We start from the raw sequence: 23718 nt of genomic DNA, 5'->3' as shown, positions 1-23718 counted from the left end.
GACACCTAAGTGACAGCTTTTAACTCTGGACATTTCCACATCTCCTTTTAAACAAAGATGGACTGCAAATCTACCCAGTGCATTGAGTCGAGTTCTGACTAATGGATTGAGAGTAACAAACGGGCTAGTGCGTCTGTGAGGAAGGTGCCACCTGAGTAAACAGTCATTCATCTCAACTATATAAAGGCTGGCCAGACCTAGAAGGGACCATGAAGCAACTCCAGGGAACCAGAGAGAGAGAAGCCAGAAGACATCAACCAACATTTCTCACACACTCTACAGAGGGAATACAGGTGAGCAGCACCAAACCCCCTAATACTCCTTTTCAACCGCTGAAATATTTCTCATCGGGAATTTTCTCTGAATTATATTATCTTCTATTGTGATGCTTTTTGGCTGAAATTGCTGACATTTGAAACAGCTTGTCCTTTTTTCTCTGCTAATATCTAGGAGGTCAAAAGATGAAAAGTACCCACTCTTTCGCTGGACTTCTGCTCTTGATCATTGTTCAGAGCAGCTGGCAGATCCCACAGGAGGACACAGAGGACAACTCTAGGTAAGAGCCTCGAACTCGGAGCAACTTCTGAACTCTGCACCATTCAGGTTGAGGCTTTCTCTCTCTCTCTCTCTCTCTCTCTGTGAATCATCATCCTGTAACTGCTGACTTGTCTGTTTTTTCAGCCTGTTGACAGAGGACTCTATGTTCAGTGAGCCAAGGGAGCTTTCAAACACGAAGAGACATTCAGAGGGAACATTCTCTAACGACTACAGTAAATATCTTGAGTCGAGACGAGCACAAGACTTTGTCCAGTGGCTAATGAACTCCAAGAGAAGTGGGTGAGTGTCTTTTTCTTCTTCCCCTGCTGCGTGTCGGTCTTCCTCATTCCATGTCACAATGCAGTGGGTCATCGTCCAATATGAGACAACTTCAACTGAAACTGTATGAATGCAGTAGTTATAATAAGAGATATTGCTAGTGAAATGTCAAATGTTTTTGCTGCGCTATAACCGAAGATAAGCTTCTGCTACACTTTATGACATACTGCAGATATTTACTGCATGTTGGTGATTATCTTGGTTGTGTATGGTTTTAAGTCACAGCTCAGTAAAACCTTACTACATCAGCTTAACAATGCACAGTGAATCAATTTGCTTATTCCTCATATTATCAATTATAAATTGTTATTATCAACACTATAAAATCTCTCCATGTGTTTTCAGTGGTCCCATCAAACGGCATGCAGAGGGTACCTACACCAGCGACGTGAGCTCCTACCTACAGGACCAGGCAGCCAAGGAGTTTGTGTCCTGGCTGAAGAATGGTCGAGGCAGACGAGAATAGAGCTCCTCTGCTCAGCCACAGAGTCCCAGTGTCTTATGTCCCTCCAGTCAAGAGAGAATGCAACTCATCCAGAATGACCCCGTTGTTCCATTTCATGTTTTATAACCTGTATCGTCCTCTGGTCATGCTAATAAATCCCCTGACAAGAAATTCTGTTGTCTGTCAATTGCTAATGTTTTGGTTGTTAACAGAAAATGGTGACAATGTATTATCTAAATGCTTCACTCTGTACTTAAACATCAGTGGCAAGATTTTCGAAGTGATACAAAAGGAGAGGAATAAGATATTATGGTTAAAGAGTAGCCTAAGAGTGAGATTTTCTTTCACTCTCCTAAAAAATAACATGTGCAAAATGTTGATAAAACTGGCCCAAAATCTGTCATCTGTACCTTGCTAATTTTTGGTAGAAACATTTTAAAGGTACAATGCAGCCATTTCTGGCTCAATACCAAAGCGTTTCTGGCTAACAATAAAGTATCTTGCTGTGAGTGTTTTCATTTAAAATTGTGAAAAAGAAACAAAAATAGCTTTTTAGCAAAGAGCAATTTATCAAGCAAGAATTTTGATAGGATTGTCTGGTAGTGGTCTGAGTGAGGAGGGGAAAACTGTAAACTAGCTGTTATTGGCAGAGAGGTTTAGAACTATCTTTCTTATTGGTATATTAACTAATTTACCACCTGGTAATGTCACCAGGCAGGCCAAAACTCAGGCTGAAATTTCAGGTGGTCTATTCAAACAACTTCTAACACAAAAAGGGGCGGCAGGTAGCCTAGTGGTTAGAATTCCCGAGCTGACAAAGTAAAAATCTGTCATTCTGCCCCTGAACAAGGCAGTTATCCCACTGTTCCCCGGTAGGCCGTCATTGTAAATAAGAATTTGTTCTTAACTGACTTGCCTAGTTAAATAAAGTTTAAATTTAAAATGGGCATTAGCATAATTTTCACAATATTAACATCATAGTGTGGATATCTACACTGAGTATACAAAGCATTAAGAATACCTGCTCTTTCCATGATATAGACTGACCAGGTGAATCCAGTTGAAAGCTATGATCCCTTATTGATGTCACTTGTTAAATCCACTTCAATCAGTGTAGATGAAAGTGGAAAGAGACAGGTTAAAGAAGGATTTTTAAGCCTTGAGACAATTGAGACATGGATTGTGTATGTGTGTCATTCAGAGAGTGAATGGGCAAGACAAAATATTTAGGTGCCATTGAACAGGGTATGGTAGTAGGTGCCAGGTGCACCGGTATGTGTCAAGAACTGCAATGCTGCTGGGTTTTTCACGCTCAACATTTTCCTGTGTTTATGATTAATGGTCCACCACCCAAAGGACATCCAGACAACTTGACACAACTGTGGGAAGCATTGAAGTCAACATGGGCCAGCATTCCTGTTGATCACTTTCGACACCCTGTAGAGTCCATGTCCCGACACATTTTTTTGACTGCATAGGGCCTTTGATAAATCGTTAATCTTGCCATAATTAAAATGTAAAAAAAAAATATATATATATATATATATATATATATATATATATATATATATATATATAAATAAATCTAAACACTAACAAGAGAGATGCATTATAAAATGAACCATAAACAAAAATGAAGTGGAAACATAATCCTTACTTTTATAATACATTTAATTGTATTATATATAAGTAACACTTCAAGGACATCATGTTCAAGTAGAGACCCCGTGTTCACAGAGGTGGAACCCAAATCAATCAGCCTTGAGGACAGCCGTATCACCAAGAGGAAAACACACCCAGGGATTTCAATCAGGTAATGGAACGACGTGCTGTCACATCTGCTAATTTAGCGTCATAACACGTTTTACCGATGTAGCACCGACAGCAAGGACACTTGAGGAAACCAAGAGACAATACTATGTCAATGACAGCCTGGCAGAGATCAGTGGTCAATCAGGCGTCACTTCCTGGGTCTTCCTGGCACGGAAACAAACTAGTCACAAGAGCCAGATATATGTCATGCTTTGGGATGCTATACCTTTCTAAGCTGTCAGCTAGTGCATCAAAAAGCATCTGTTGATTTTTTAAAAGCCTGCCCGCTCAATTCTATTTATATTCCAAATCTCTAAGGGTCATACTGGGCATTTGTCGTAATCAAAATGTGGGGCTTCTTTTGTTGTTGAATTAAGAAAAGCTAAGTAAGTCACTTCTCTAGATGAGGATGACGTTGTGTCCTGTATAGTATGCTCAAGTGAAGTCATATTGTATTACCTCCCAGCAAATTGAGTTCCTGCACTGAATGACTTCAGCATGTGTACTTCATTATCCAACCTCATGCTCACAAGGCAGATGTGGCGTGTGAGTGTAGCGGAAGACTCAGTTGAGCGGATTGCTGTCAAACACTCTCACCTACAGTGTAAGTGACCTGACCTAGTGTATACGGTCGACTGGTCAACTCAAAGTAGACCCTCACTGCCGTTTTTCACTGGAATTTGGGCACGCCTTGGCTTTCTCGTAAGTCAAAGTTTACAAAGCGAATCTAGAAACTCTCTCAAAATTAGAATTAAGGTTATTTTGGGGGGGCATTTGTTGAAGTGTCAAGCTCATATCAGACACTCCAAACAGCATGCAGTAATATTAATGGGGAAAAGAAAGATGTTCAAATAAATGTATTACATTTGAGGTTTATAGTTTCATAGTAAATGTACATATACAAGATACATCATAAACAGTAATACATCAGCTCTAAAGACCAATAACAACTTAGAAGCAGAAACAACATAATGTTTTCCAGTGCCATGTTTCCTTTCAATGATTTATGTCACAAACAAAACTGATTGAGTGACAATTTAAACAAATTAATTCCGACCTAAGTAAAATTAGTAATGAGTAGTAGTAGAAATGTTCAACAAGATATTTTAAAATATTTTGCAGATACTGATACTTTAAAATGAAGCAACAGGTATGTATTATAGATAAATAGGCATAGCTAATTATATGTGAACAAATACATTTTTGATATTGTAAAAAGGAAATAGTTTCAAAAATGTTATAACAAGAAATATACTATACATTTTCCCCTTCTAGAAAAGTGCTATTGCAATTGTTTCTATAGCCGTGTATGTCGCCCTTTAGTAGACACCTTCAAGTATTAGTTGAGCTTCATCTTTAGTTATTGAATGGACAATCATTCCTGGGCACACATGATGGCCCATGACAAACAACAAACATAAAATGAAACACAAGCATGTACTTTGCAGCTTGAACAATATTGATATACTGCAATAACTGCAACTATTTCAACTTTGGCAGTATGACTATGAAAACAAATATTTTGATTTAAACTAAAGCCAGGATTTTATTTTCTTCTTTAACATTGTTTCAATACTATCTATTGATATGCATAACAGTATTCTACAACTTAAGTCAGGCTTTTTACTATTCAAACGCTCAATGCAATGCTTGCTTTTTGTACATGAACATGTTGCCAACCATAAATAATATAAAAAAGCTAATTTCAACTAATCTCCTAACTGGTAGTAATACATTTTAACAATATTCAAAGCTTAAAGACAATTGCAAAAAGCTGAAATCATGATGCGAATGCTCAAATACAGATACTGTAGATTTTCTTTGCATTTATAGCATTTTGAAATTCAAGCAGATGCAGTATATTTTATAATACTTCATTAAATAAAACGTCATGCATAAAGTACATTTTGACTTTGCCTAGATGAATTCATCAATGATATACAGTATCTCACAAAAGTGAGTACACCCCTCACATTTTTGTAAATATTTGAGTATATCTTTTCATGTGACAACACTGAAGAAATGACACTTTGCTACAATGTAAAGTATTGAGTGTACAGCTTGTATAACAGTGTAAATTTGCTGTCCACTCAAAATAACTCAACACACAGCCATTAATGTTTAAACCGCTGGCAACAAAAGTGAGTACACCCCTAAGTGAAATTGTCCAAATTGGGCCCAATTAGCCATTTTCCCTCCCCGGTGTCATGTGACTCGTTAGTGTTACAAGGTCTCAGGTGTGAATGGGGAGCAGGTGTGTTAAATTTTGTGTCATCGCTCTCACACTCCCTCATACTGACTGGTCACTGGAAGTTTGACATGGCACCTCATGGCAAAGAACTCTCTGAGGATCTGAAAAAAAGAATTGTTGCTCGACATAAAGATGGCCTGGGCTATAAGAAGATTGCCAAGACCCTGAAACTGAGCTGCAGCACGGTGGCCAAGACCATACAGTCGTTTAACAGGACAGGTTCCACTCAGAACAGGCCTCGCCATGGTCGACCAAAGAAGTTGAGTGCACGTGCTCAGCGTCATATCAAGAGGTTGTCTTTGGTAAATAGACATATGAGTGCTGCCAGCATTGCTGCAGAGGTTGAAGGGGTGGGGGTCAGCCTGTCAGTGCTCAGACCATACGCCGCACACTGCATCAAATTGGTCTGCATGGCTGTCGTCCCAGAAGGAAGCCTCTTCTAAAGATGATGCACAAGAAAGCCCGCAAACAGTTTGCTGAAGACAAGCAGACTAAGGACATGGATTACTGGAACCATGTCCTGTGGTCTGATGAGACCAAGATAAACTTATTTGGTTCAGATGGTGTCAAGCGTGTGTGGCGGCAACCAGGTGAGGAGTACAAAGACAAGTGTGTCTTGCCTACAGTCAAGCATGGTGGTGGGAGTGTCATGGTCTGGGGCTGCATGAGTGCTGCCGGCACTGGGGACCTACAGTTCATTGAGGGAACCATGAATGCCAACATGTACTGTGACATACTGAAGCAGAGCATGATCCCCTCCCTTCGGAGACTGGGCCGCAGGGCAGTATTCCAACATGATAACGACCCCAAACACACCTCCAAGACGACCACTGCCTTGCTAAAGAAGCTGAGGGTAAAGGTGATGGACTGGCCAAGCATGTCTCCAGACCTAAACCCTATTGAGCATCTGTGGGTCATCCTCAAACGGAAGGTGGAGGAGTGCAAGGTCTCTAACATCCATCAGCTACGTGATGTCGTCATGGAGGAGTGGAAGAGGACTCCAGTGGCAACCTGTGAAGCTCTGGTGAACTCCATGCCCAAGAGGGTTAAGGCAGTGCTGGAAAATGATGGTGGCCACACAAAATATTGACACTTTGGGCCCAATTTGGATATCTTCACTTAGGGGTGTACTCACTTTTGTTGCCAGCGGTTTAGACATTAATGGCTGTGTGTTGTGTTATTTTGAGGGGACAACAAATTTACGCTGTTATACAAGCTGTACACTCACTACTTTACATTGTAGCAAAGTGTCATTTCTTCAGTGTTGTCACATGAAAAGATATAATCAAATATTTACAAAAATGTGAGGGGTGTACTCACTTTTGTGAGATACTGAATATATATATATATATATACACACACTTGCTTTCATAGTCTTTAACTGCAGTATTGCACAAACTTTTAAATTGATTGTTTATCTAGTTGGATAATTTAGCAATTTCAAACAACTGTAATATTATGATACTGGAAAAAATACAAAAACATACAAAATACATACAATAAATACATTTCTTTATGTTGCCTCACAAAGAAGCAGTTTTGGACACGTCAACTAAAAAATACTGTTTTCAGCTTTTGAACACACAAAGATTTACAAGATAAAACATAAAGGAATGGTAAACTGTGGCACACAATATATTGATTTGTTTAAAACACAGTGAAGGGGGAAACGTCATAAACTTGACTCCCTGTCGAAGCAGCCCTTCTGCATCTTTCTCCTCCTCTTTTGTTTCCTTCCACTGTTCTTGGATAAGCTGTGGGTATAAACACTGGCTGTTAGTGCTTTCAAGTATACAGCTTCAGAACTTAGCTTATACCGATCAGCTGTCTGGCTCCAACAATGAAGATTCTCCATTGAGAATGCTTTTTAGTCCAGGACTAGGCTTAGTGTCTGGCAAACTGCCCCCAAATGTATCATCAACTGATGTCTTAGTTGGGAGGGGCTTTACATTAACATTAGGTTCATATTTGACATGCTTTAGTAACCACATGCTAATCCACTCACATGTATAGTATTGTACTGTATGTTCCAGGCAGCTGAGAGGTATGGGGTCTGAAGGGCAAGACCTCAGACAATGTTCATGAAAGAGCAGTTCTCAGGAGAGATGTACTAATAATAAGTCACTCTCTAGCTGTTGCTTATCGGAGCCTACAGCTAGCATGCTGTACTGTAGTGCTCCTTGTCAAACTGCCCTTCACAGCCATTGGCAGAGGCATACAGTCAAAGGATCAATGGCATGCTAACAGAGACTGAATGATACAGTTAGCATCATTCAGAGATGGCTCCTACATGCACTTTACATCCTTGCTGTCTCAGTCATGTCACTTTAAACTGAGCGCATGTTTACTCTTCACTGCCCGTCATATGCTGGGTTTATATCCCAAGCAGCGGAAAGGTAATGGATTTAGCATCCATAATGTTTACCTTTGCCTAACACCGGCAGTCATTACAGAGTTCCTAAGAGCTGTGCACTCTCAGTGTTGATGAACTAAAACAATTATAATGTAACTTGACAATTTGTAGAATGCAAAATAAGCAGCATCTAGTTTCAACCAAATGATAAATTAAACAAATTGACATTTTCCTGTCCTGCCTCATATCATGCAAAGATAAAAACATTATTTATTTTTCTCAAAAAACTGACCCAACAGACTAAGGATGAGCAAGCAATGACACGAGGACCAGACTCTTACCTTTGGGGGATTCAGCATCTATGAGGATATAAGGGAACTTATGATAGAGATGGAATGGGAAAATACAGTCAAGAAATGGAACAACTCATTAGCTGTAAAATGTACCGTCAACCCATTTTGTTTACAGTAGCATTGACTTACAGTATCAATATCCTAAAAATCCTTTATATGAACATTACACTTGGTAAATATGAGGCATTCTATGAATTACATATATGTTATTTGTTTCTTTAATGGGTTATAACACAAATACACACAAGGAGGAATCCTAAATTGAGATATTCTAAATGAACTGATGCCACAGGGAAATTAGCAAGAAAGTTTGAGCTACATTAATGTATCTTAAATTCGGATTCATACTAATACATTTTTATACAGCCGGACAGAAAAAAAAAACAAAAGAGATGTTTTCAACATCAATGTATTGATTTCGGATTAACATGAATGAAGCAATTCAATACCTTTTTGAGTCTAGCTCTTTTTTAGAGTTGTCAGAGTTGACATTCCACGTGTTTCCAAAAGAGCCTTTGGACATTTCATCAGTGATGTTGAGTGCTGACTCATTCCTAAGAAACAAGACATAATCATGCATAATAATTCACAACAATCAGTAAACTATTTGACTACTAATGAAGCATGAAGTGTGATTCTAGTTAATATTTTTTCCACTCACAATGGCTGATAACTTACTTTTGATATCCTTCTAACGGCACTTGCACTACTCCATCTTCCTCTCCCAAAATACTTTGCTCCTCCTCCTTGGGAATAAGAAAATCAACAGGAACATGTTATACTAGTGATATCTAGTACTGTATGTAATACATGTGTTAAAACACACGCATAGATTAACCATTACAGTGGAAGTTACATATCTCAAGTAAAAATGATCTACTGATATTGTCACACCCTGATCTGGTTCACCTGTCTTTGTGCTTGTCTCCACCCCCCTCCAGGTGCCGCCCATCTTCCCAATTATCCCCTGTGTATTTATACCTGTGATCTCTGTTTGTCTGTTGCCAGTTCGTTTTGTTCGTGAAACCTACCAGCGTTTGCTCCCCTGCTCCTGTCTGTTTCTTGCTCCTGTCTTCTTGTCCTGCCCGGTTTTGACCCTTCTGCCTGCCTTGACCCTGAGCCTGCCTGCCGTTCTATACCTTGCCCCACCTCACTGGATTATTGACCCCTGCCTGCCCTGACCCTAAGACTGCCTGCCTTTCTGGACCCTTTGCACTTTCTCTGGATTTCTGACCCCTGCCTGCCTTTGACCTGTCATTTGCTTGCCCCAGTATTAGAAATCAACTTTTGTTTCTTCGACACTGTCTACATCTGGGTCATACCTGAAACGTGATAGTACGAACTGGCCATGACTGACCCAGCAGACTCGGACCAGCTCCGCAAAGCCCTCTCCTCCCAAGGAGCCAGCATTGGAAGGCACAAAGAGTTGCTTCGTGGTGTTATGGAATGGTTCCAGACCTTGGCCGAACACCATGACCAAGCATTGAACACATTGCTGGAGCAACGCTGTGGGTTGTCTACTAGGCAGCCTACCACTACGGTAACCTCCCAGCCCCTCAGTAACCCGGCTGTTAGCAGCGCCGCCTCCCCGGGCACCCCAGTTTCCTGGGAACCCTGCTTACCTTCCCCGAAGCGCTTTGATGGAGAGTTGGGCACCTGTCGGGCGTTTCTCGCTCATTGTTCACTCATCGAGCTGCAGCCCTCCTCCTTCCCCTTGGAACGCTGTAAGATAGCGTACCTCATCACGCTGATGTCCGGGAGGGCTCTCGCCTGGGCTACGGCAGTATGGTAACAACAGTCAGCCGTATGCTTCAGTCTGGACAAGTTCGTGGCAGAGGTAAAGAAAGTTTTCAATGCTCCACTGTCCGGGAGAGAGGCTGCCCGGAAGTTACTCCAGCTTCAGCAAGGCTCCCGCAGTGAGGCAGACTACGCAGTTGATTTCCACACGTTGGCAGCTGAGAGTGCCTGGAACCCGGAAGCACTGTTTGACATGTTCCTGCACAGAGTATCGGAGGAAGTAAAGGACGAGCTTGCTGGCCGGGAACTACCGACGGATCTCGACTCGCTCATTGCCTTGACTATTCGGATCGATGGGCGACTACGGGAATGAAGGAAGGAGAGGAGATTCGATTTCACTAGCCCGTCCATGGATTCCACCTCGCCTCCGCGGTATCCAGGAAGTCGCCGACGGCACCGTTGCCGAGAGAACCCGAGGGCCTCTGAAGACTACTGATTCACCTCTTCCCGAGCCCATGCAACTAGGCAGAGCTAGGCTGTCTCCAGCTGAACGGCTATACAGGCTTCACACCAAGAGCTGCCTTTATTGCGGGACTACTGGTCATTTTGTCTCCACCTGTCCACTAAAAGACCAGGCTCACCGGTAGGAGCGAGTACTCTGGTGGGCCATACGAAGAACTTTTCCTCTCCCCTTACTTTCATCCTTTTTCATGCCATGTTGCTGTGGGGGAACCAGTCAAAATTTATTTTGCTACTCATCGAGTCTGGGGCCGATGAGAGCTTTATGGATGCTACCCTGGCATCCGAGCTGGATATCCCCACTCAGTCCCTCTCCATTCCCATGGACGTTAGAGCACTGGACGGGCACTCTATAGGCTGGGTCACCCACAATACCACCCCCATCAACCTACGTGTGTCAGGGAACCACAGCGAGAGGATCCAGTTCCTGCTCATTAATTAAGTCTCCTCAGGTTCCCATGGTATTGAGATTCTCCTGGCTCCAGCGACACAATCCCCTCATTGACTGGTCTGCCGGTGCCATCATGAGCTGGAGCTCATTCTGCCACACCCATTGCCTGAAGTCAGTGCAGCCTGCCCCGGGACATCTTCCTGGGAGCTCGGAAGTTGCCCCGGACCTCTTTGACATTCCCATGCTGTACCAGGAGCTCTGGGAGGTGTTCAGTAAGGCATGGGCCAATTCGCTGCCGCCGCATTGACCATATGACTGTGGGATTGAGCTTCTCCCAGGCACCACAACCGCTCCGAGGACGACTGTACTCTTTGTCGGGTCCGGAGACCAAGGCTATGGAGACCTACATTGAGGACTCCCTAGCTGCTGGGTTCATCCATCCTTCTGCCTCCCTCGCCGGCTCAGGGTCCTTCTTCTCCACAAAGAAGAACAAAACCCTGCACCCGTGCATCGACTACTGAGGTCTCAACGACATCACTGTGAGGAACCACTACCCGTTACCGCTCTTCTCCTCGGCCTTCAAGCCGCTCCAGGGGACCACCGTGTTCTCCAAGCTAGACCCGCGGAACGCCTACCACCTGGTGCGGATACGGGAAGGGGATATCTCCACACCACCAAGCGCCTCAATTCCAAGCAGGCTAGGTGGGCCCTACTGTTCACCCGGTTCAACTTCTCCTTCTCCTCCCGGCCAGGATCCAAGAATATCAAGCCAGATGCGCTGTCATGCCGCTATAGCCCCACAACTACTACCCTGGAACCTGAGACCATTCTTCCCACCTCATGCCTGGCAACGGCACTCAGCAGGGGATTAGGGAAGCAGGTTCGGGAGTCACAGCATTGATGGGGGGGGGGGGGGTCCAGAAAACTGGATGTTCATGCCTGACGCGGTCCTCCAGGCTTTTCTGCCACCCGGGCTCCCGTAGGACCCTGGCTTTTGTGCGACAATGCTTTTGGTGGCCTGCCATGGCCTGACGTCTCCGCATTCATCGCCGCTTGCACTGTCTGTGCACAGAACATGACTCTTTGGCAAGCTCCGGCTGGTCTCCTCCAACCTCTGCCTGTCCCTCATCATCCCTGGTCTCACATCTCCATGGACTTTGTCACGGGTCACCCCCCCATCTGATGGCAACAACCCCATCCTGACCATGGTGGATCGGTTTTCCAAAGCCGCAAACTTCATTCCTCTCCCCAAGCTACCCTCTGCCAAAGAGACGGCCCAGCTCATAGTGCAGCATGTCTTGCGGATCCATGGACTATTAGTAGACATGATCTCCGACCGGGGTCCTCAATTCTCGTCAAGGTTCTGGAAGGCGTTCTGCACCCTCATTAGGTCGTCGGCCAGCCTGTCCTCCGGGTTTCAGTCCAACAGCCAGTCGGAGTGAGCCAACCAGGACCTAGAGACTACTCTGCGCTGCCTGGTCTCTGCCAACCCCACCACCTGGAGCCAGCAGCTTGTGTGGGTCGAATACGCCTGCAACACCCTTCCCTGCTCTGCCACTGGCCTATCACCTTTTGAGTGTTCCCTAGGGTATCAGCCACCGCTCTTCCCTGAGCAGGAAGAGGTCGGCATACCTTCTGCCCAGATGTTTGTCCGCTGCTGTCATCGTACCTGGAGGAGAGCCCGGTCGGCCCACCTCCAGGTATCGACGACAAGCGGATCGCCACCGGACCCTGGCTCCCCGGTATCGTCTAGGGCAGAAGGTACGGCTATCCACCCGGGATCTGCCCCTCCGGGTGGAATCCCGCAAACTCTCCCCCCGGTTTCTCAGCCCGTTTCTCATCTCCAAAGTCATTAGCCCCTCTGCTGTTCGTCTTCTTTTGTCCTGTACCCTTCGTATACATCCCACCTTTCATGTGTCCAAAGTTAAACCCATATCTCACAGCCACTTGTCTCCCGTTTCCAGGCCCACCCTGCTCCCAAATCCCATCGATGGCCAACCGGCGTACACAGTGAAGCGTCTATTGAAGGTTCGACCTCGGGGCAGAGGGTTCCAGTACCTGGTTGACTGGGAAGGTTATAGCCCGAAGGAGAGGTGCTGGGCCCCCGCCAGGGACATCCTGGACCCAGGCCTCATCGCGGATTTCCAACGCCGGCACCCCGGTCAACCAGATATGCGCCCAGGTAGGACGCCAGGTGGCAACCCCTAGAGGGGGGGGGTACTGTCACTCCCTGATCTGTTTCACCTGTCTTTGTGCTTGTCTCCTCCCCCCTCCAGGTGCCCATCTTCCCCATTATCCCCTGTGTATTTATACCTGTGTTCGTTGTTTGTCTGTTGCCAGTTAGTGAAACCTACCAGCGTTTGTTCCCCTGCTCCTGTCTGTTTCTTGCTCCTGTTTTCTAGTCCTTCCCGGTTTATACCCTTCTGTCTGCCCTGAGCCTGCCTGCCATTCTATACCTTGCCCCACCTCACTGGATTATTGACCCCTGTCTGCCCTGACCCTGAGACTGCCTGCCGTTTTGGACCCTTTGCACCCTCTCTGGATTTCTGACCCCTGGTTTGCCTGCCCCTGTATTAGAAATAAATGTTTGTTTCTTCGACACTGTCTGTATCTGGGTCCTCGTTGAAACGTGATAGGTATATGGCATATTAGTGTCATGTATTGATTTTTAGGGTTTATTTTAGCCCACCAAAGGGCTAATCTTCCTTGATGCTATTTTTATACCACAGGAGATTGATGCCACCTTAATTGGGGAGGATGGGCTCGTGGTAATGGCTGGAGCAGAATGAGTGGAATGGTATCAAATCAATCAAACACATGATTTCTATGTGTTTGATGCCTTTCCATTGGCTCCGTTCCAGCCATTATTATGAGCCGTCCTCCCCTCATCAGCCTCCACTGTTTCATACCTCTTCTTCAGCATCCTCCAGTTTCTTCTTCTTACTCTCTGGCATTAGATCATCCAGCCAGCTCATCTCTCTCTTGGTGAAGAAGCAATCCATCAGTTTCCTAATGAACACCAGAGCCAACACCTGCAAGGAACACAAACTCAACATTACTATACAGACAGAATCATCTGCAGAAGTAATTTGTCCCAGCCATAGGGCAGGAGCCCAACTCCTGTTTCTGTAGAGCATCAAGGCATCTAGGTTTCATAATGTATAACTTAAGACATTGTCTTACTTCAATCTACAATATGGTCAAATAAAGCTATGTACCTAGATTGCCTTCGCATATTTGGCATATAACCCCATTCAGATGAATCTACTGTATAAGGCAGAAAGATGTTTGCTAACCATCATGGGGAAGACGATGGCATAATTGGAGGTCTTGATGACCCAGAGCATGACCAGGCAGCTGAGTTGGATGATGGTGAAGAGATGGACCTTCCGCAGGGGAACGTGTCTCAGGTAGATGAAGTCAGGTTGGTGCTTGGCTGGCATGCCAAACAACTTCAGACGGTCAAATAACTGATAAGCAATAGAACAATGGATTAAATTACAACCTCAGGACCATTGTATTCCAGTTTATGTGTTTCTGTACTGTGTTTTAATGTCCTCAGATGGTCTTTGTGAAATTAGCTTTAGATATAGGTCAAGTGTGCTAGAACTTAGCCTTACAAGCCTATGTTTGTTTTTTAAAATGCATGTCATGCTTTATTCAGACATGCACAGAAACAGATGGGGTGAGAGTAAGGAGGGAGATTTAGGAGGAAGGGTGAAGATAGGAATTGAACACTGGTCTCTGGTAGGAAGGCATATACACCGAGTGTAGAAAACATTAGGAACACATTCCTAATATTGAGTTGCACCCCCCACCCTTTGCATTCAGAACAGCCTCAATTCATCAGGCATGGACTCTACAAGGTGTTGAAAGCGTTCAACAGGCATCCTGGCCCATGTTGACTCCAATGCTCCCCACAGTTGTGTCAAGTTGGCTGGGCCAGATCACTGACAACGACGAGACCGCCTATAGGGAGGAGGCCAGAGACCTGGCAGTGTGGTGCCAGGATAACAACCTCTCCCTCAACGTGATCAAGACAAAGGAGATGATCGTGGACTACAGGAAAAGGAGGGCCGAGTCCGCCCCCATTTTCATCGACGGGGCTGTAGTGGAGCAGGTTGAGAGCTTCAAATTCCTTGGTGTCCACATCACCAACAAACTATCATGGTCCAAACACATCAAGACAGTCGTGAAGAGGGCATGACAATGCCTATTCCCCCTCAGGAGACTGAAAAGATTTGGCGTGGGTCCTCAGATCCTCAAAAAGTTCTACAGTTGCACCATCAAGAGCATCGTGGCTGGTTATATCACCGCCTGGTTGGCAACTTCTCATCCTCCGACTGCAAGGTACTATAGAGGGTAGTGCGTACTGCCCAGTACATCACTGGGGCCAAGCTTCCTGCCATCCAGGACATTTATACCAGGCGGTGTCAGAGGAAGGTCCTAAAAATTGCCAAAGACTCCAGCCACCCTAGTCAAAGACTAGACTACTACCGCATGGCAATCAAATGGCTACCCGGACTATTTGCATTGATGATTGCTTTGCACACTTTTGGCATTCTCTCAACCAGCTTCATGAGGTAGTTACCTGGAATGTATTTCAATTCAACAGGTTTGCCTTGTTAAAAGTTCATTTGTGGAATTTCTTTCCTTCTTAATGCGTTTGAGCCAATCAGTTGTGTTGTGACAAGGTAGGGGTGGTATACAGAAGATAGCCCTATTTTGTAAAAGACCAAGTCCATATTATGGCAAGAACAGATCAAATAAACGAAGAGAAACAACAGTCCATCATTACTTTAAGACAGGGCTCTCCAACCCTGTTCCTGGAGAGCTACCCTTCTGTAGGTTTTCAATCCAACCCCAGTTGTAACTAACCTGATTTCAGCTTATCAACTAGCTAATTAGTAGAATCAGGTGTGCTAGAAAAGGGTTGGAGCGAAAACCTTCAAGAAGGCAGCTCTCCAGGAACAGAGTTGGAGAGCCCTGCTTTAAGACACGAAAGTCAGTAATCCGGAAATATATTTTGATTTGTTGAACCCTTTTTTGGTTACTTCATTATTCCATATCTGTTATTTCATAGTTTTGATGTCTTCACTATTATTCTACAATGTAGAAAATAATAAAAATAAAGAAAAACCCTAGAATATGTAGGTGCCCAAAATTTTGGCTGGTACTGTACATATTACCTCAATTACCTTGACTAACCTGTACCCCCACACATTGACTCGGTACCGGTACCTCCTGCCTCGTTATTGTTATTTTATTGTTCCCCTTCTATTTTTTTTATTTTAGTTTATTTAGTAAATACTTTCTCAACTCTTATATTTTGTATTTTAGCCCATTTTTCTACCCAATTTTGATCTTGTCTCATCACTGCAACTCCCCAACGGGCTAGGGAGGCGACCTGAGTCATGCGTCCTCCGAAACATGACCCAAACCGCGCTTCTTAACACCCGCCCGCTTAACCTGGAAGCCAGCAGGCGCCCGCCCCACCACAAGGAGTCGCTAGAGTGCAATGAGCCAAGTAAAGCCCCCCGGCCAAACCCTCCCCTAACCCGGACGACACTGGGCCAATTGTGCGCCGCCCTATGGGACTCCCGATCATGGCCGGTTGTGACACAGCCCGGGAACGAACCCGGGGCTGTGTTTAGATGCCTCTAGCACTGCGATGCAGTGCCTTGCGGACCACTCGGGAGGCCCCGAACTCTGATTTTTCTTAAAACTGCATTGTTGGTTAAGGGCTTGTAAGTAAGCATTTCACTGTAAGGTCTACACCTGTTGTATTCGGCACATGTGACAAATAACATTTGATTTGATTTGGATGTCCTTTCGGTGGTGGACCATTCTTCATACACACTGGAAACTGTTGAGAGTGAAAAACCAAGCGGCATTGGGATCATCAATAAGGGATCCTAGCTTTCACCTGGATTCACCTGGTCAGTCTATGTCATGGAAAGAGCAGGTGTCCTTAATGTTTTGTATGCTCAGTGTATGTTGCTTGTGCCTGGCTTGTTACCCACTCGACCAAGGCCCTGCACCTTACAAGTCAATGTTGACTATGAATGTTATGTACTGTACAGAAACTACATCTGAGTGCGTTTAGTGATCTCCTACCTGTATTCCTCTGAGCGAAGATGCTCCCATGTACAGGAATACTCCATACAACACAGGCATGGGAATGTACTAAAGGGACAAGAGAAATTATATTACGATTCAGTCATACAAGCATCAGCCAAGAAATGGTTGAAAAGTGAGATTCAACTATACAAAACGTAGTGTAAAATATCGGTCCACTTTGAGACACTGCAGACTAATACACAGAGCGCAAAATAATGAGAAGTGCATGAGAGACACTTTTATCACACTGCGATAGGAACAGATTTTGGACAGTTCAGAAGCTAGAGCCAACACAATATTCCTCAGAGAAGCTATCTGACCTTGAGCACAGATGTCATGAACACCGAGCAGCCCATGAGTAGGAAGATCATGAGGCCAGTGAAGCGCTGCTCGCGGATGCCCAGGAACTTGGGTTGTTCCCCGGGGGCCGAGCACTCCGACTCCAGCTTCAGACTGTTGACGTGGGAGATGGAGAGAACGGTGGCAGCCACGAACCAGGGCAAACCCATGATGGAACATACCCCCAGCATGACACCCACCACAAACAAGTCCAAATGGTACCCACAGCCTTTCTGTAAGGGAGGGAAACACAGTACAGTACAACTGAGAATACACTACTCAATATTCCGCGTCGGCAACATTTCATAATAGTTCAGGAAAATATTGTCAAAATGTTAACTAATTCCCCAAGTAGAAAGAGATTTCTGAAAGGGACTTTTTCAGTCCATATCAACCAGTACTGGACGCTATTTGACAATCAACTACACATGCACCAAATCAAAGCCAACTAAAAAATGGACATTCAGGTTATGGTGAACAAAGCCTCCCGTATGAGCTGAGCTGAGCCACTACAGTATCCTACAATACCTTCAGTTTGTGCTCCTTCCTGTTGATGATGACAGCGGTGATCTGTTGGTCCATGAAGATGAGGATAGTGCATAGCAGAGCAGGGATCACTGTTACGATGGTGGTCCACCAAGGGTTGCCGCCTAACGGGCTGATCAACCAACCACGGTCATCTCTAGTCGGCTGCAAGGATTCGGATTATTGTGAAATATTGCATCTACATAGCATGGCACATGTCCATGGTGTACAGTATTTTGAGTAAAAATGTATAATCCTCTTGTAATACTTTGTTATATAGCTCACCTTAAACACACTGGGGACTTTTAGTTTTGGAGATGGGACCCCTAAGGCATAGTCCACCAGTACCATGGTAAAGATGGTGATGAACACAGCAAAGTCACTGATGACAGCTCTCAACTGTGCAAGAGAGGGGTGCATGTCAACCGTCTGATCTTAGTACAGGGACCATCTATAGCATTCAAACACTGAGCACCACGGTTGTGGATTCAATTCTCCGAAAAAAAAGGGGGGGGGGGGGGCTTCCGTGGCCAAACAACGGGATAAGTGGTGCTGCCTTAAATCATAATAGAATCCAAAGAAAGTGGGGGATGCGTGACACTTTTCTTCATTAAAAACCTTATTTTATTACTAACTTGCTTTGAACTACCATAATCACACAGTACTCACATATGACCACTAGAGTGCTCTACTGCACCATAAACCTCAACAGAAGTACAGAAACCTTGTCTGCAGTCTACAAACGCATAATAGATACAAACCAGTGGGATTACAGTGGGATCTGGGTCTGCTGCCTCACCTTGGTGGGGAAGTAACGGCTGAACTTAAACTCCTTTAGGAAAGCTGACATGAAGACAGTGGAGAAGAAGAGAACCACGGACCAGAAGAGAACATCTGGAATATAGGGTCCGTGAGGGCCACAGGCACTGCCCACAAACTCTCCTCTTTTCTCCATGCAGTCCTGCAACAACAGGTAGAGGAGGGGGATTGGTCTGCCCTACTACAAGTGGAATTAATAGTGCATGACAATGCAGTCAATTACAAAATCCTTTGGTTAAGAGGGCCTTGGATTAAGAGCATCCCTTGTCCACAGAAAGCAACATTAATACAAAAAATGTGCTTTTATGGTGATTTGGCATGGGGTAATCCAGAATAATCCAGCCCACCACATGTCCTTAATCTTCTGCACAGGACCAGCTCCATCTGGGAGAGTATGCCACTTTGTGAGGAACACCTGTTTTTGCTCTCTAATTCAGTTTATTAAACCACAAATTGTACTAGGAGGCTAGGGTTTTTTCTCGGAACACGAGACCTGACCCAGATGAACTCCTTCTCTGAATTTTGCTTGATCCTTTCCATAGATTCCACAGATTTCACTAAACATTCTTATACGGTACCTTAACCTCGAGTGCCTCCCAGTAGACCTCAGAAGCAGTGATGTTGTTCTGCTCCCAGTACTGTATGGTGGCATTGCTTGGATCCGGAGGTTCAATACATGAACACCTTATAGAAACAATGGAACACTTCACCGTCAAATCCCTCCTTCACAATCATCTCAAATTAAGATATTACTTTCATTCAGAACTCTAAGGAATATTTCCCTGGACACAGATTATGCCTAGTTCTGGATTAAAAAGGCACTTTCAATGGAGTGAGTGCAAACGTACGAGTACTGTGTGAGTTTGTCCAGGTTGTTGTTCATGTTGATGGGGTAGTGTTCCCCCAGGTGGATGAGCTTCTCCAAGGCCTCGTAGATGAAGATGATGCAGATGAGCGAGGCGAAGGCCTCCTCTGTGAAGCGTGTGATGTAACAGACCAGGGAGCTAGCGTCTGTGGCCACTAGGACCAGGCAGAGGAACGCTGTCCACAGCCCTATACAGGTTCTCAAAGAGAGGTAGGATAATCCATACTCCCTGAGGAGAGAGTTAAAACATCACTGCAATCTAATACCTTGTACTTTTCATTTAACAAGGCAAGTCTGCCTTGTTCAAGGGCAGAACAACAGATTTTTTACCTCGTCAGCTCGGGGATTTGATCTAGCAACCTTTCAGTTACTGGCCCAATGCTCTAACCACTAGACTACCTGCCACCCCATATATGACAACATCTGTGGGATATGTTATGCACTATCTACAGATATCTGGCAGAATAATGGAAACACTTGAGTAAATGAGGGACACAAAGTATATTGAAAGCAGGTGCTTCCATCCTGAGTTAATTAAGCAATTAACATCCCATCATGCTTAGGGTCATGTATAAAACTGCTGGCAGGCCATTATTCTGTCTACCATGGCAATGCCCCCATCCACAGGGCACGAGTGGTCACTGAATGGCTTGATGAGCATGAAAACTCAAGACACCAGATTTCAACCCAATTAAACACTTATGGGAGATTCTGGAACGGTGCATGAGACAGCATTTTCCACCACCATCAACAAAACACCAAATGATGGAATTTCTCATAGAAGAATGATGTCGCATCTCTCCAGTAGAGTTCCAGACACTCTTAGAATCTATGCCAAGGTGCATTGAAGCTGTTCTGGCTTGTGGTGGCCCAATGCCCTACTAAGACACTTTATGTTGGTGTTTCCTTTATTTTGGCAGTTACCTGTATATCTAGCTATCTGCAGAATATAGTGCATCTGAGGTCGTCATTATGTTATTTTAATACTCTTTAAAGCAGTATACAACATTAAATGATCCATGTATTTTGGCAGTACACGCTTAGAAAAAAAAGGTTCCAAAAGGGTTTTTCCGGCTGTTCCCATAGGAGAACCCTTTTTGGTTTCAGGTAGATGGAATGGAACACAAAAGGGTTTTACCTGGAAACAATAAGGTTTCTTCATAGGGTTCTCCTGTGGGGACAGCCGAAGAACCATTTAAGGTTATAGATAGCACCTTTTTTTGTTGTTGTAGTGTATATTGCACACGGTCATCCTATATTGCTATCGTTATAAGGACAGAAGATCATAATACAATCTAATCACAGATTATCTGAGGTGTGGGTACAGATACAGAAATGCCCTGAGAGCAGTGGGCTATAGATGATTCATCACATGGGTGTAATAGAATTACAACGAGAGTGTTTTACTCAAACTTACTTGCAGAATTTGTACAATATCTTCTCAAACACCAGTACAGGCCCTGTGCTGCCCAAAATGGTGAGTGGCTGGCCAGCAAACAGGGAATAGGCTATTCCCGTCATTGAGGCGCCAAAAAGCGATTCGATTGCACTCTGCGGGAAACAAATGCAGAGAAAATCTATTAGTAAGAAAAGCTGAACTTCAATCAATCTCAAATCGTTTTTTCATTCTAGCACTGTGTATTCGAAAGGGATGGGCTGCATACAAATGGCTCCCTATTCCCAATACAGTGCACTACTTTTGACCACGGCCCAAAAGTCGTGCACTATGTAGGGGATAAGGAGCCATTTGGGATGAAACCATGGTGTCTTACTATACGTCCTTCTGTTGCCTCTCCTAGTAGGCCCCCGAACGTGATGACAGGCGACATGCATGCACAGTACAGGAAGAGGAAGGAGGCCAAGCACTGCAGGCTGACAGCGTCTGTGTAGTCAGACAGGTAGTGCGGCGCCTTGCGTTTGATGTCCAACAGGAGACCACCACAGAATCTGGAAATATTATAACGTCATGGAGAAGATAGTGGATTGCATTAATATGGTTATGTATTGCATTTTTTTCCGAATGATTGAATCAAACTACAACCACATGGGTAACCTGCTGGCTGGTGGTGAGGTATGCATTCAGCTTGCAGCTGTAGCCTTCCTTTGCTTTATTTTCCCTCTCTACACCAGGACTTAATGTGTTACTCTCCTCACACTACTTAAAGTGCATAAAATAGACACAGTCGTGAGGATGACTTAGCATGAGCTAATGTCCCTGTTGCAGAATATAGCCAAGGCAATTGGGAGCTCACTGCAGTAGGTTGCTATGGAAACCTTTGCATGAACTGCACACAGTCACCTGGGATGGAGTTCAGTAGCAATTGCAAACCTGGCCTCTGTCCAATGTTCCGTAGATAGACGTTTCAAATTGCAGGAGAGAAACCTGTTAATTTTTTTTATCCGTCTTTCTTTCTTAATACACAACCACAACCACATAATACAGAACCACAACAACATACACATCCAGGCTCCCATAGCACACACTCTCTAAGTCCCTGGTAACACCCCCCCGCACCAACCCACCTACCGTCCTGTCCGCTGCAGCTCCGGACCCCCATGTCCCTCGTCCTCCTCCTCTTCATCCCCTGGGTCTGTGCCGCACTGTGCTGCACTCCTCCTCTTCTCCTGTTTTTCAAACACCACATCTGTTATTGCTTTCCCTTTTCAAATGAAAGACATTGCTGTGATTTCTATGTCCACTGATGAAAGACTTGTTTTTAATGAAGGGGCTAAACTCACTTGAGACGGTACGTTTTTTGGCGGCTCTATTCTTATAGAGGGATCCCACTCCCCCGGTGGCAGGACAGTCACTTGGTCAAGGAACTCATCGATTCCAGCAATCAGATCATTTCGGTCCTTCGCTTTGTAGGCGACATCATGGAAAACCTTGGAATGAAGAAGAATGGAAATTCAGTCACTAATTGACTGGTTCGTTCAGTCATGCCCAACAACTATGTTCACCATTGGAGAGGCTGTCTTACCTCGTCTGTCATGAGAGTTGCAATGGATCGGCCAATCTCATGGTACTGTGGCCCTTTCCCAACAGGCCCCAGCAGAATGAACAAGAACCTAACGGAGGAAGATAAAACGAGGGCCACAATAAGAGTCAGACAGAGCAGTGAAGAGACAGTTGGGGTCAGCCCAAAAGGGATTAAGACGTTAGTCATAGACAGGAGACCATAATGACAGACTAATTGGAAGTAGGGTTGCGAAATTGCAGTAACTTTCTCAAACATCCCAGGTTTCCAGAAATCTAGGTTGGAGGATACCTCAGATTTCCTACTTATTCCTGATTCCAGGGACTCTTCTAACCCTGATTTCTGGAAAACCTGGGATTTTTGAGAAAGTTACAGCAATTTTGCCACAGTATTTCTAACCTTGTAACAATGGGGACCTCAGCCAGCCCATTGAGCATGACCGCAGGTGAGAGACGTACAAACGCCACCACAGGTTTGTCAAGGAACTCCGCCTCACCCACCAACACGTTGGACGCTTCCGCTCCCGGCGGAATCTTCTTCATGAAATGGAGGTCTATCTACACGGACGCAGGATAGTCATTAGTTGAGCGTTTTTAGACTGAAGTCTGAATGGTCCATTTTACTGTATGAATATCGCAACTCCTCAATCCAAAGCAAGAGCGTAGGAAAAGAAATGCAGAAATATGAAATACATTCGCAAAACAAATATTACTTAATCCCTACTGTTGATCCCTGCTGTGACTAGGGTTGCAAAATTCTGGTAACTTTCACCAAATTCCCTGGATTTCCATTTGAATCCATTTGATTTCCATATATTTAATAACATTACCATCATAACATACATTTAACCATGTGTTATGATGAAATATTAAAGCAGATTGCCATCATCAGCCTAAAGTGGTATTATCAGTTACATAACATTTCCAGAGGTTATCATCTCTTCGATACCCTGTCTGCCCCCGCAGTGACACGTCCATCCAGATCTGAGCCTGCCTGACTGCCTGCCAACTGATCCTCCTATCACTATTCTGCTGCGATCCTGTCTGTCTGTCTGCTTTGGAGCTGCACTGCGTCAAATGGAAGTGCTGTAACATTAAGTGGAAGCAGTAGGGGCATCAGAGTCCTAGTTATAAACACCATGCTCACTGCTAACATAACAAGAATATCATGTGATGATGGTCCTCAGCAAAACTCATTCCCATGCAATGTGTAACAGATTGATGCACTTAGCAAATGTAATTTTAATAGTATCATGGGCCAATAAATACGTAATATGGGCTTCTGCCTCCTGACTGAAGAGTATGGATAATGACATGCGGCAGATACTGAGGTTAA

The 23718-nt window shown here is 44.5% G+C and overlaps 2 protein-coding genes across 4 annotated transcripts in view; one reads left to right on the top strand and one right to left on the bottom strand.

Moving 5' to 3' along the window:
• Positions 1–162: 162 nt before the first annotated feature.
• gcgb (glucagon b) lies at positions 163–1492 on the top strand. Its single transcript, XM_014173161.3, has 4 exons — positions 163–293; positions 451–556; positions 682–837; positions 1222–1492. Exons 2-4 carry the CDS (start codon positions 462–464, stop codon positions 1340–1342), a joined length of 372 nt encoding a protein of 123 aa, XP_014028636.1. The 5' UTR covers positions 163–293; positions 451–461; the 3' UTR covers positions 1343–1492.
• A 5249-nt stretch (positions 1493–6741) lies between these two features.
• Positions 6742–23718, bottom strand: part of LOC106586186 (sodium-driven chloride bicarbonate exchanger) — a 48210-nt gene continuing 31233 nt past the window's right edge. For 2 of the 3 annotated variants that reach the window (XM_014173158.3, XM_014173157.3), the window contains 19 exons: positions 22783–22940; positions 22387–22474; positions 22145–22291; positions 21933–22030; positions 21178–21352; positions 20823–20956; positions 19389–19634; positions 19119–19224; positions 18521–18682; positions 18007–18120; positions 17725–17886; positions 17178–17429; positions 16855–16923; positions 14034–14207; positions 13647–13769; positions 8769–8836; positions 8540–8644; positions 8079–8115; positions 6742–7138 (listed from right to left, as the gene is read on the bottom strand). In XM_014173158.3, the coding sequence (XP_014028633.2) occupies positions 8097–8115; positions 8540–8644; positions 8769–8836; positions 13647–13769; positions 14034–14207; positions 16855–16923; positions 17178–17429; positions 17725–17886; positions 18007–18120; positions 18521–18682; positions 19119–19224; positions 19389–19634; positions 20823–20956; positions 21178–21352; positions 21933–22030; positions 22145–22291; positions 22387–22474; positions 22783–22940 (2400 nt within the window). In that variant the 3' untranslated portion in view covers positions 6742–7138; positions 8079–8096. The remainder of the gene's footprint in view (positions 7139–8078; positions 8116–8539; positions 8645–8768; positions 8837–13646; positions 13770–14033; positions 14208–16854; positions 16924–17177; positions 17430–17724; positions 17887–18006; positions 18121–18520; positions 18683–19118; positions 19225–19388; positions 19635–20822; positions 20957–21177; positions 21353–21932; positions 22031–22144; positions 22292–22386; positions 22475–22782; positions 22941–23718) is intronic. The other variant, XM_045707667.2, reaches the window with a different exon arrangement.

This window comes from Salmo salar, chromosome 25 (genome assembly GCF_965601325.2).
Source record: "Salmo salar chromosome 25, fSalSal1, whole genome shotgun sequence".
NCBI classification, from domain to species: domain Eukaryota; kingdom Metazoa; phylum Chordata; class Actinopteri; order Salmoniformes; family Salmonidae; genus Salmo; species Salmo salar.
The sequence above is the reverse complement of the archived record's forward strand: the minus strand, read 5'-3'. Positions and strand labels throughout refer to the sequence as shown.